We start from the raw sequence: 12,287 nt of genomic DNA, 5'->3' as shown, positions 1-12,287 counted from the left end.
TTTAGAAATGTTGGCCCATATTGATAGGATAGCATCTTGCAGTTGATGGAGATTTGTGGGATGCACATCCAGGGCACGAAGCTCCCGTTCCACCACATCCCGAAGATGCTCTATTGGGTTGAGATCTGGTGACTGTGGGGGCCAGTTTAGTACAGTGAACTCATTGTCATGTTCAAGAAACCAATTTGAAATGATTCGACCTTTGTGACATGGTGCATTATCCTGCTGGAAGTAGCCATCAGAGGATGGGTACATGGTGGTCATAAAGGGATGGACATGGTCAGAAACAATGCTCAGGTAGGCCGTGGCATTTAAATGATGCCCAATTGGCACTAAGGGGCCTAAAGTGTGCCAAGAAAACATCCCCCACACCATTATACCACCACCACCAGCCTGCACAGTGGTAACAAGGCATGATGGATCCATGTTCTCATTCTGTTTACGCCAAATTCTGACTCTACCATCTGAATGTCTCAACAGAAATCGAGACTCATCAGACCAGGCAACATTTTTCCAGTCTTCAACTGTCCAATTTTGGTGAGCTTGTGCAAATTGTAGCCTCTTTTTCCTATTTGTAGTGGAGATGAGTGGTACCCGGTGGGGTCTTCTGCTGTTGTAGCCCATCCGCCTCAAGGTTGTACGTGTTGTGGCTTCACAAATGCTTTGCTGCATACCTCGGTTGTAACGAGTGGTTATTTCAGTCAAAGTTGCTCTTCTATCAGCTTGAATCAGTCGGCCCATTCTCCTCTGACCACTAGCATCAACAAGGCATTTTCGCCCACAGGACTGCCGCATACTGGATGTTTTTCCCTTTTCACACCATTCTTTGTAAACCCTAGAAATGGTTGTGCGTGAAAATCCCAGTAACTGAGCAGATTGTGAAATACTCAGACCGGCCCGTCTGGCACCAACAACCATGCCACGCTCAAAATTGCTTAAATCACCTTTCTTTCCCATTCAGACATTCAGTTTGGAGTTCAGGAGATTGTCTTGACCAGGACCACACCCCTAAATGCATTGAAGCAACTGCCATGTGATTGGTTGTTTAGATAATTGCATTCATGAGAAATTGAACAGGTGTTCCTAATAATCCTTTAGGTGAGTGTATATATTCTTCTTATTGACAATATTAATTTTACATGTATTTATAATTGTATAAATATAAATAAAATAATATTAAAGTTTAAATCTTGTCAATATTATGCACAGGTTAATTTCTACCTTGAAGAACACATTGGACAGTACCATATATTTCTGCTTGTGACAGTTGATTACAAATGAGAGACATTATAAACATTTCACATAAAGATATTCATTAAAGAATTGACAACATAATTTATTATGAGTGATTTAGTTTTTCTATAGAAAATCCATGCCATGTCAGTATTTATTTAAAATACAAAATCTTACAGTAGAAATAAAAAATGGAGTGTTGGATATAGCAACTATGGCAAATCATATGAAGGATTACAGTTCAATACACTTTAATACACACATAGATGTAGAGTTCGACAAGAGAGGCTCATGATATAGTGAGAGGGATAAAGAAGCTAAGAGCTGCTGATGCATAGGATCATAGGAGTTATAGGCTTAGTCTAAGGAAGGAAGAAATGTAGAAAAGAATATGGCATGCCTGGAACAAGGTACTAAGAATGTATTGATTTAAGAATATTCCAAATATGGTTTTCACATATACCCTAATTTCTGTAATTTAAAAATTATTGTCATACTTATTGTGTTATACTGTAAGGCTCGGCAGGGTCATTAGTGGATTGGAGTTGGCATGTACTGCCAGAGCATGCCTGCCTGGCAGAAAATCCATATACTTCTAAAATTAAATATACAAATCAAGAAAACAACTCCACCTTAGAGCTCTGTGAGCTTAGAGCTCCATATATATATAGATTTGTGAACTTAAAGCCACCATATAGACAGCTTTTACTTCTGTAAGTCACAAACAAACAAATAAACAAATGTAGAAGCAATAATACATATTTTAGAAATCCCTGCTCCTGAGTAGTATTTACATGCCACTTGCTGGATATTCTTGTAGACCATGATAAAGAAGAAAAGGGCATTTGGAAATAAGAATAGAACATGAGAGAGAGAGATATTCATGTCCCTGCAGAGCTTTGTAGCTTTTTATTAAATCATCATTGCTGGAGATTCAGATTTGTTCTCATCAGAGCAACCTTGTAATGTAATGATTGACAAATGGATGCTCCAGAAGTTAACTTTTCACAAACAAAGTAATATTTACTAAATCAAAGCTTAATGGATACCAGTGAAAACAGAGACTCCAATACCCTTATTACTGTATTTTCTTATTTCTATGTATGGCAATGGGATCTTAAGTAAGTCAAAATCCTATGATCTCTAGGTAAAATGTTCATTTGTTCAGTTCTATATGCATTTGAGGTCCATCGGCACCATTCACATAAGAGCCACCAGCTCCAGATAAGGATGTGCTTTTACTATTCTTATTATTACTGATTTCACCTTTGCTGCTGCAAACCCTAAAAAAGGTCAAAAACACTGGAATAAAAGTGAGGCCATGAACTGCCCCAAACAATATGACCATGAACATGATCTTAAAAAAGGTTCTGAAGATGTAGGCTTTGGCTGCCGCCAGCACCACCACCCCCAGTATGGTGGAGACGGCTCCCTGCACTATTGCATAACCCAGATTGCAGAGCGCTTCAACAACTTTGTCATTGACATTGGGTTTAGTACTTGAGACAAAGGCATAGGAAATGTGTGCAGAGAAGTCTACAGAGAAGCCAATGCAGATGACAAGGTTGATCATGGATATGGAGTCTAAGTTAACATCCCACAATGACATGAAACCAGCCACCCCCACAATGACAGAGCCAATGGCAAACGTCACCCACAGAGAGCAAAGAGGGTTGGGAATCAACAGGAGGGAAATCAGCAGCATCACAGCAGTGGCCACCCCGATGTTCTGGATGGTGTTGTCAACTATGACTGCATACTGATCGTAGTAGATAAAAGCAGGATGATAAACCAGCAGAGGGATGGGACAGTTCTTCGCAGTGTCTCTCAGCTCGTTCAACATATTCTTTTCATCAACTGCACTGGTGATGTTCACAGTCAGAATAAAGGAGCGGGAGGCGTAGATCTTATCATTAGACATGTTTAGATCTTGTTGAAACTGTGGAACTAACTGCAGAAATGTAGTTAGATTTCCCATGAATGCAGCTTCATTATTCAAATTGACCTGCGATGAATTTGCAAAGGATTCGTAACTGTCAAGCCATGATATGTTAATTTCCTTATCAACAAAATTAAGGTTTCTAAAGTGTGTCATACATGACTGCAGTTCAGTACGAATGCTGTTATTCCAATATTCCACTTCTTTTTCCACAACTACCATAACATTTTGACCATAGACAGAGAAATATTTATCTTCATAATCATAATAGTTAACTACATATGAACCATCCGATGCCAGATTCTTAAGGTCTATACCTTCCTTCATCTGGAGGCACCCGTAAATACTGGCAGCCAGATACCCTGCATACAGCAAGATCACAAACACTTTAGTCCAGGTTTTGGTCAGAAAAGGACCATAGTGATTCTTAAAGAAATAATTCATTGGCTGCTCTTCCTCAAAGCCTGTTTTGGTATCATATTTCCCTCCTACACAGCACATGATGTACCCTGCAGAGCTTCCCGGTGGGCAGACTGTTGGTACCTTCATACAGGTCAGAGAGTGCCTGTTACTCTCTTCTCTTCTTCCATTCAAAGCCATAAAAGCCCCAAAAAATGTAATGCTGTAAAAGTAGCAGAACAGAAGAGCAGTGCCAGTATAGAGGCAGAAAGACTGCACAGACCGGAAGGGCGTCATGATGCCGATGTAGAAAGCCAAGACATCAGTCAGAGTGGTGATCGTGATGGACACGGCGGCCTCTTTATATGTGTCTGCCAAACGGACCTCAACTGGATCATGAACCTGCGTTTGCTGCCAGCAGGAGATCATAATGAACATGTCGTCAACGCCGATACCTAGAAAACACAGGTCAAGACATTATTGTTTATAAGATTGTATATTGACATTGTGAAAGAGAATGTCACTAGGCCTGGTCATCTGACTTTTATTCACTATTGACTTATGGTCTGGGGCTATGGACTGTTAATGGACAATCGAACTTACCTGGCCAGGCGGTTCATCGGATGTGCACCAAGAGCCATGAGGAGAGACAAGAAAGAACACTGCATATTAGGAATGGCATTGTAAAGTTTATAACTTGAATCCATGTGTGTTAATCTGTGGGGAAATGGGGAAACTATATTATTATTGTGGTGGTTATTTCTTATTGATGTTTGTTACCTGCTGGTAGGAGAGTGTGTGTGTGTAAGGGTGAGCACTGCAAACTAAATGGGTGAGGTTACAGAATGGAGGGGTGTGGCTTGTTAAATTACGTGGGCTAAGTTAGTGCACCTGTTGAGGGAGGGGCCTAAGCTATATAACCAGAGTGAGAAGAACAATGGGGTGGTGTTTTTTCTTGGGCCTGTGTTTGTTCTCCGAGACCCGAGACCCGAGACCCGAGACCCGAGACCCGAGACCCGAGACCCGAGACCCGAGACCCGAGACCCGAGACCCGAGACCCGAGACCCGAGACCCGAGACCCGAGACCCGAGACCCGAGACCCGAGACCCCTTCAGCCTGCCATCCTGGAAATTGTTTGTAGTGCTGTTGGACTTTCCTATTGTTTGTTTTAGGGAATGCAATTTCATGGAGAACCCAAACTGAGCCTGTTGGAATAAATGTGTACTTGGGCTTTTTTTCTCTGACCATTCTTGACAGGAAAATCATCTCAAACTTTGTTTTTTGGACCAAGAGAGCAAACTCCAGTCACAGACATATATTTTGGACTCCCATCACAATATAGATTTGTTTACAATTTGTACTTTTATAACAATGTAGATTTCATTATAGGAGACCTTTGTGAATGATGCTTGTAAAATCAATTAAATATAGATGCTTTAACTGGTTATGTAAGTATTTTCTCTTCTTTAAACCCTGATCTTGACTGTTTGTAGAAACACATTTAGTTTGAGGAGTTTGTGTTCAGTATTATTTATGAAATTAGAAAAACTAGATCAAATCAATATTGAACTTTGTCTGTACACCTATAAACTCATACATTACACTATTTGTCATTTAGCTGATGCTCTTATCCAGGGCAACTTACATTTGTACCCATTTATACAGCTGGGCATTTTACTAGAGCAAATCTAAGTGAAGTACCTTGCTCAAGGGTACAACAGCACTGCCCCACACCAGATTCAAGCCCATAACCTTCCAGAGCCCTAACCACAACTCCACAGTGCTGCCATCATAGTACACTATGCAGCGTCACTGTATGCAAGAGTACATTCTTACATAAGATCAAGACTTTATTATGTATAAGATTGTAGATTTATGCAAACTGGACACCCTTTACACTAGGTGCTTTTGTACAATATGTACTATATTTAGCATATGGACGTTTTTTTTTAATGATACCAATCATATTCAATTTCATTACTCCCTCTAATCACTTCTGATACTGTTTTAATTGGTATTTAGTTTTCTTTGCCTTCAGTATCAGATTTCTCATTGTGCTTTGTCCTTGACCACAATTTAAACAAATTGTTCTTGGACTTAGTGTGCATATACATCTTAAGGACAGTGTAAGATTTAAGATTTTAAGTAGTGCTAAGCAAAATAAACACTGAAACCCAAAGAATGGACAGATTCTTACCTAAAATCAGAAATGGGGAATTAGCCACAGTCATAGCAAATGGCACTCCACAGTAGAGCAGCAACCCAAAGCTGGACAGCACTGATAGGCCTGCTGACACGACACCAACTGTGGCCACCCATACTTTATTCCTCACACAGTCCAGTCTAAACAAAATCACGAAATGAAACAACAATATTATTCAATGTGTGATGTCTTCATAACAAGCAAGCATTCATAAGCAAGTATACTGTATGCTGATGATATCATTGGTGTTTTACAATTACTGTTAAAGATTTTTTATGCAATTTTTGCCCAGGTATCAACTCAAGAAATTGCAATATTGAAAAGAGTGAATAAGCCCATATTACATTACAATTCAACTTCGTTTTCTTATGACAGTATAATATAAAATTGTTATTAATTAAAATAAGGGTTATATTTGTAAGAAATAATATACAATAAATACTTAAAGTATAATTTATGTTTGTTCATTTTTATATTTGTGTACACATACACATACACATAAGGCATATCCAGATATTTCATATATGTTCTTACAGCAGTATTGAGTAAATGACAAACCTCATGCAAGAAACGATTGAAAATGAAATGGCCAAGAAATATGTGATGGCGAATAAGGGGATGATTGTCTTTGAATTTTGTTCGAACTCCTCCTGTCTTGATATAGAGGTGAAGTACGCTACCTGGGGGAAAAATAATTAACTGTTAATAATAATAATAATAATAATAATAATAATAATAATAATAATAATAATAATAATAATAATAATAATAATGAGAAGAAGAAGAAGAAGAAGAAGGAGAAGAACTACTACTTCCCCAGTGTTTATCACATTATATTTGTATTTAACAGTAACTAATCATACCTTTAATAGGTTAGAATAAAGAAGTACAAATAATAAAGTCTACTTACCTTAATATACGGCATTTCAGTCGATTCATTTTTAAACACTTCAATAAATTCTTGGAGCCACAAAGTACTTGACGTGCTATTTTCTCTCAAATAGTACAAAAGTCTGATTGCCTTTGCAGATGTCACAACACCTTGACTTGTAGTGTTCACCCCACCCAACGTGGTCCCCACGAAAATACTAGTGTTTTCAAAGGAATGCATAGGGAAATGAATTGGGGTCTGATCTACTGAACCCGAATTAATTTCTACAATATCTAATATTGCATTGGAGACGCATTTCTTATTGACTGTGGCACAAATATTTTCGTATTTAATCTGAACGTTATCTTTCACTGCAATTATATTTTTAACTTTTTTGTCTAAACTCTGTACTTGCATAAAAGTCTTGTTTGTTAAAATATCGGATTCCGACACCAGTATGAGAGACGCATATGTCCCTTCAGTGACCAGCCGCTGACTGGAGAAGTCTGCATCATCCTGCGGGAAATTGCTCTTCACCAACTCCCTCTCAGCCTTCGCAGGACCGTTCATTGGGGTGAACTGGTCCTCGATGTCATTTGCTTCTGTCTCTTTCAGACGATAAAAACCTCCTCCCAGCCCAGCCGACAGCAGCAAAGGGATGACAAGAAACCACCAGGGTTTCCTTCCTACAACACCACCAAATGCCTTAAACCCCCTGCAAATGGGCTTTTCTAAGCAGTCTGTGTGACATCTAGCCATGTTCATCTGTTAGAGGTAAGTATTAATATTTTGCTTAAATTATTATCTATCTGTGCTTCTAGACCAATATACTATCTGTACTGTCCGAGCTGTCCTGGAATCAAAACGTTATAAGCCCCACAGGCCAATATTATAAGTATTCCACACACAGATTTGCATAAAAAGTGATGTAAGTGTTACCTTGAACTATAATGAAATATGATATTAGGTTGCTAATTAACTACTGTTATCATTAGTATAGTTTCCCAGAGTAACATAGTCTTTTATGTGCCTGGCACTTACAGACAATGCTATAGCTTGTTAAAATGTTGACATTTCAGAACTGTCTTTGTTCTGTGTTCTCTGTGTGAGTGTGTGTGTTTTTTTTAAACAAGGACCGTAAAGTTTTCAAGGAAATGCTGATAAATGCGTATTGGATTGGAAATGACTCTACAGCTAAAAATACACTACATTTTTAACTTTGTTTCGAGCCCAAAGACAATATCAATCAATCAATCAATCAATTTTAATTTGTATAGCGCCCTTCGCAGGGTAGCCACAGAGCGCTTTACAGACTGGTAAACATACAACAAACGTATAGCAAAATAAAAAACATAAATACAATCAAATCAAATATAGACCTGTAAACATTTTACATGATCTAGAATAAAGTGAGTGAACATTTAAATAAATAAACCATTTAGGCACGGAGGAGAGAAAAACAAAAAACTCATATGGATGGCATGTAGGAGAAAATGAATCTCTGGGGGTCCACGGCTTAGGGCCTAGTCAACAAGTCCTAATGGTTGCCTCCCCTCCAGGCAGTATAGTTGTTACAGCAGCAGGAGATCAGAAAGTTCTTTATCGGTGCTGCTGGCTGTGCTCTTCCCTCTGGAGGAGGCCTCTCGCTGGCCATCCGGGGTGGAGGGTTTGGACCATCAACAGGCTTTGGGTTGCGATGGCTCGTCAAACCTTGGGTGTGGATGCCTCGTTGACCCTCCGTGGTGAGGTGCTTCTGGGATGGGTTGTGCCTCATCAGACTTCCATGGTGGGGGACGAGGTGCCTCGTTGGACCCTCAGAGGAGGCTGTTGCTGGAAGACAAGAGGGCAGTCGTGCTCAGATACTGGTCATGCAGTGCAGGACATTTCCAAAGACAGTTGTGCAATTGCATGTCCATGGCACACCGGCGGCACTATGGGCTAGAAAAACAGAGACTAAACAGATGAGTCTTCAGATGTGATTTAAAGGCTAAGACAGAGGGGGCATCTCTTACATTGGCTGGAAGATCGTTCCACAGCTTCGGGGCCCTATAACTGAATGCTCTACCACCTGCGCTTTTCTTGTGTATTTTAGGGAGCGCTAAGTAACCGGTATATATAAATCACTGGGTTATCATACTTATGCAGTTAGATTAATTTAATGTTTTTCACTGATAAAAATGTTTCTACTTCCTAAAATGACCTAAAACAACAACACATTTCCAATTATAGTTTTTAAACTCTCAATGAACATATATACAGTGGGGTTTGTTATATATTTAATGATTTAAAAGTTTAATGCCACAATCACATTGTTGTAAGGTTTCTCTTTTGTCCGACTCAAAGGAGCTTCCTAGTACTAGCAGCGCTGGTCAATAGACAGCTTGTTCTAAGTCATGAAGCTGGTTGAATTCACCCTGTACTTAAAACATTAAGTGTCAGTGGTCTAGTGACTGTAAAGCCTCTTTGTTCATAAAATGACCGCCTGTTATTCAGGGAAATTATTCAGCTGCTCTAGAGAAAGAAAAGTAAAATCCTGTTTTTCATTTTCCTCAGATTTGAATATGTCTGATATTTTTTCTGAATGAAGCAACCAAAACAACTAAAGCAATACAAATAGAAAGCCATATATTTTAACGGTTATACAAATTATTTTACATGAATTCCCATACATTTAATTTGAATTGTCTCCTCATCATTGGTGGTGGTTATACACGTTTCATTTATCAACAATATTAATATCACATCTTATGCTGTAAGGATTGCCATACTAATGTCTTAGATTTTTTTTAAATTAAACAAACACAGAACATGTATTTAAAGAATAGAAAACAAGGCTTATTTAAAATGTGTGATGCTGAAGGTCTCTGGAGACTGTCGACATGTTCCCATTTGTTTTGTTTTTTATTTCCATAGAAGCCAGCTGATAAAGATTAATGTCAACAGTAAGCTTATTATGGATTGTTCCCCTGCAATAAATACATCAGTAATAAAACAAGTATAACATATACAGTGAGGGAAAAAAGTATTTGATCCCCTGCTGATTTTGTATGTTTGCCCACTGACAAAGAAATGATCAGTCTATAATTTTAATGGTAGGTGTATTTTAACAGTGAGAGACAGAATAACAACAACAAAAATCAAGAAAAATGCATTTCAAAAAAAGTTATAAATTGATTTGCATGTTAATGAGTGAAATAAGTATTTGACCCCTTCGACTTAGTACTTGGTGGCAAAACCCATGTTGGCAATCACAGAGGTCAGACGTTTCTTGTAGTTGGCCACCAGTTTTGCACACATCTCAGGAGGGATTTTATCCCACTCCTCTTTGCAGATCTTCTCCAAGTCATTAAGGTTTCGAGGCTGACGTTTGGCAACTCGAACCTTCAGCTCCCTCCACAGATTTTCTATGGGATTAAGATCTGGAGACTGGCTAGGCCACTCCAGGACCTTAATGTGCTTCTTCTTGAGCCACTCCTTTGTTGCCTTGGCTGTGTGTTTTGGGTCATTGTCATGCTGGAATACCCATCCACGACCCATTTTCAATGCCCTGGCTGAGGGAAGGAGGTTCTCACCCAAGATTTGACGGTACATGGCCCCGTCCATCGTCCCTTTGATGCGGTGCAGTTGTCCTGTCCCCTTAGCAGAAAAACACCCCCAAAGCATAATGTTTCCACCTCCATGTTTGACGGTGGGGATGGTGTTCTTGGGATCATAGGCGGCATTCCTCCTCCTCCAAACACAGCGAGTTGACTTGATGCCAAAGAGCTCGATTTTGGTCTCATCTGACCACAACACTTTCACCCAGTTCTCCTCTGAATCATTCAGATGTTCATTGGCAAACTTCAGACGGGCCTGTACATGTGCTTTCTTGAGCAGGGGGACCTTGCGGGCGCTGCAGGATTTCAGTCCTTCACGGCGTAGTGTGTTACCAATTGTTTTCTTGGTGACTATGGTCCCAGCTGCCTTGAGATCATTAACAAGATCCTCCCGTGTAGTTCTGGGCTGATTCCTCACCGTTCTCATGATCATTGAAACTCCACGAGGTGAGATCTTGCATGGAGCCCCAGACCGAGGGAGACTGACAGTTATTTTGGGTTTCTTCCATTTGCGAATAATCGCACCAACTGTTGTCACCTTCTCACCAAGCTGCTTGGCGATGGTCCTGTAGCCCATTCCAGCCTTGTGTAGGTCTACAATCTTGTCCCTGACATCCTTGGACAGCTCTTTGGTCTTGGCCATGGTGGAGAGTTTGGAATCTGATTGATTGATTGCTTCTGTGGACGGGTGTCTTTTATACAGGTAACGAGCTGAGATTAGGAGCACTCCCTTTAAGAGAGTGCTCCTAATCTCAGCTCGTTACCTGTACAAAAGACACCTGGGAGCCAGAAGTCTTGCTAATTGATAGGGGATCAAATACTTATTTCCCTCATTAACATGCAAATCAATGTATAACTTTTTTGAAATGCGTTTTTCTGGATTTTTTTGTCTCTCACTGTTAAAATACACCTACCATTAAAATTATAGACTGATCATTTCTTTGTCAGTGGGCAAACGTACAAAATCAGCAGGGGATCAAATACTTTTTTCCCTCACTGTATAATGTCATTTGTAAAGAAATAAACTGACTACAACCATTTTTTCCAAAATATTTTGGTACATGGGAAAACACAATAATCATATGTCAGTCCATCAGCCTTCATTAATTATTTTGTCATTCAGTTATCAAATAGTTTTGGCTTCATAATGATATTGTGTGCACTTCTGTAAACCAAAGCCAAAGACATAAATGCTCAATAAATGTCTGTTGGTCTCCTGTGCTATTAAATTTCCCTTGTTTATTTCATGATTCTTGATTGGAGTATTATGAATTATTTGTAAGTGTGAGCCTCAGAGCAACAGTAATGATTGGTATGACTATGTTATGTACACGTCATACAGGATATATGGTGTGTGTGTATACTGGTTTCCAGGCTGTTTAATACATGGGAGTCTCTATACAGGGAAGTGGTCGTATAAGTCTCCTGAGATGATTCATCTATTTAAACATACAGGAAGTGTCTCCCCTATGTCACCAAAGCCAGTGGAGTATTCACAATGTACTGATCACTGTGGGTACTATTGACAGACATTACATTGACACATACTGTATTCATAGTTATAAAGTTAGATTTCATTTTTATTTATTTTGATTATTAGTACTGGAAAATACTATGTGTAAACTGGTTTTTCTTGCTAAACCAAGTTTTCATTACATTTCAACAAATGTATTGATACATCTGAAGGCTACTTTACATACACACACGCACACACACATATAACATACAACATACACTGATCAGCCATAACATTATGACCACTGACAGGTGAAGTGAATAACACTGATAATCTCGTTATCATGGCACCCGTCAGTGGGTGGGATATATTAGGCAGCAAGTGAACATTTTGTCCTCAAAGTTGATATGTTAGAAGCAGGAAAAATGGGCAAGCGTAAGGATCTGAGTGACTTTGACAAGGGCCAAATTGTGATGGCTAGACCACTGGGTCAGAGCATCTCCAAAACTGCAGCTCTTGTGGGGTGTTCCCGGTCTGCAGTGGTCAGTACCTATCAAAAGTGGTCCAAGGAAGGAAAAGCGGTGAACCGG

The 12,287-nt window shown here is 39.4% G+C and overlaps 1 protein-coding gene across 1 annotated transcript; it reads right to left on the bottom strand.

The window, feature by feature from the left end:
- Positions 1-1,315: 1,315 nt before the first annotated feature.
- Positions 1,316-7,410, bottom strand: LOC136712495 (patched domain-containing protein 3-like). The gene is made up of 4 exons (XM_066689130.1): positions 6,685-7,410; positions 6,333-6,454; positions 5,769-5,914; positions 1,316-4,026 (listed from the first exon to the last, which is right to left on the bottom strand). Exons 1-4 carry the CDS (start codon positions 7,408-7,410, stop codon positions 2,390-2,392), a joined length of 2,631 nt encoding a protein of 876 aa, XP_066545227.1. The 3' UTR covers positions 1,316-2,389.
- Positions 7,411-12,287: the final 4,877 nt, after the last annotated feature.

Source organism: Amia ocellicauda, chromosome 2, assembly GCF_036373705.1.
Source record: "Amia ocellicauda isolate fAmiCal2 chromosome 2, fAmiCal2.hap1, whole genome shotgun sequence".
Lineage (NCBI taxonomy): Eukaryota > Metazoa > Chordata > Actinopteri > Amiiformes > Amiidae > Amia > Amia ocellicauda.
Note: the sequence above shows the minus strand (reverse complement) of the source record. Positions and strands in the feature narration are given on the sequence as shown.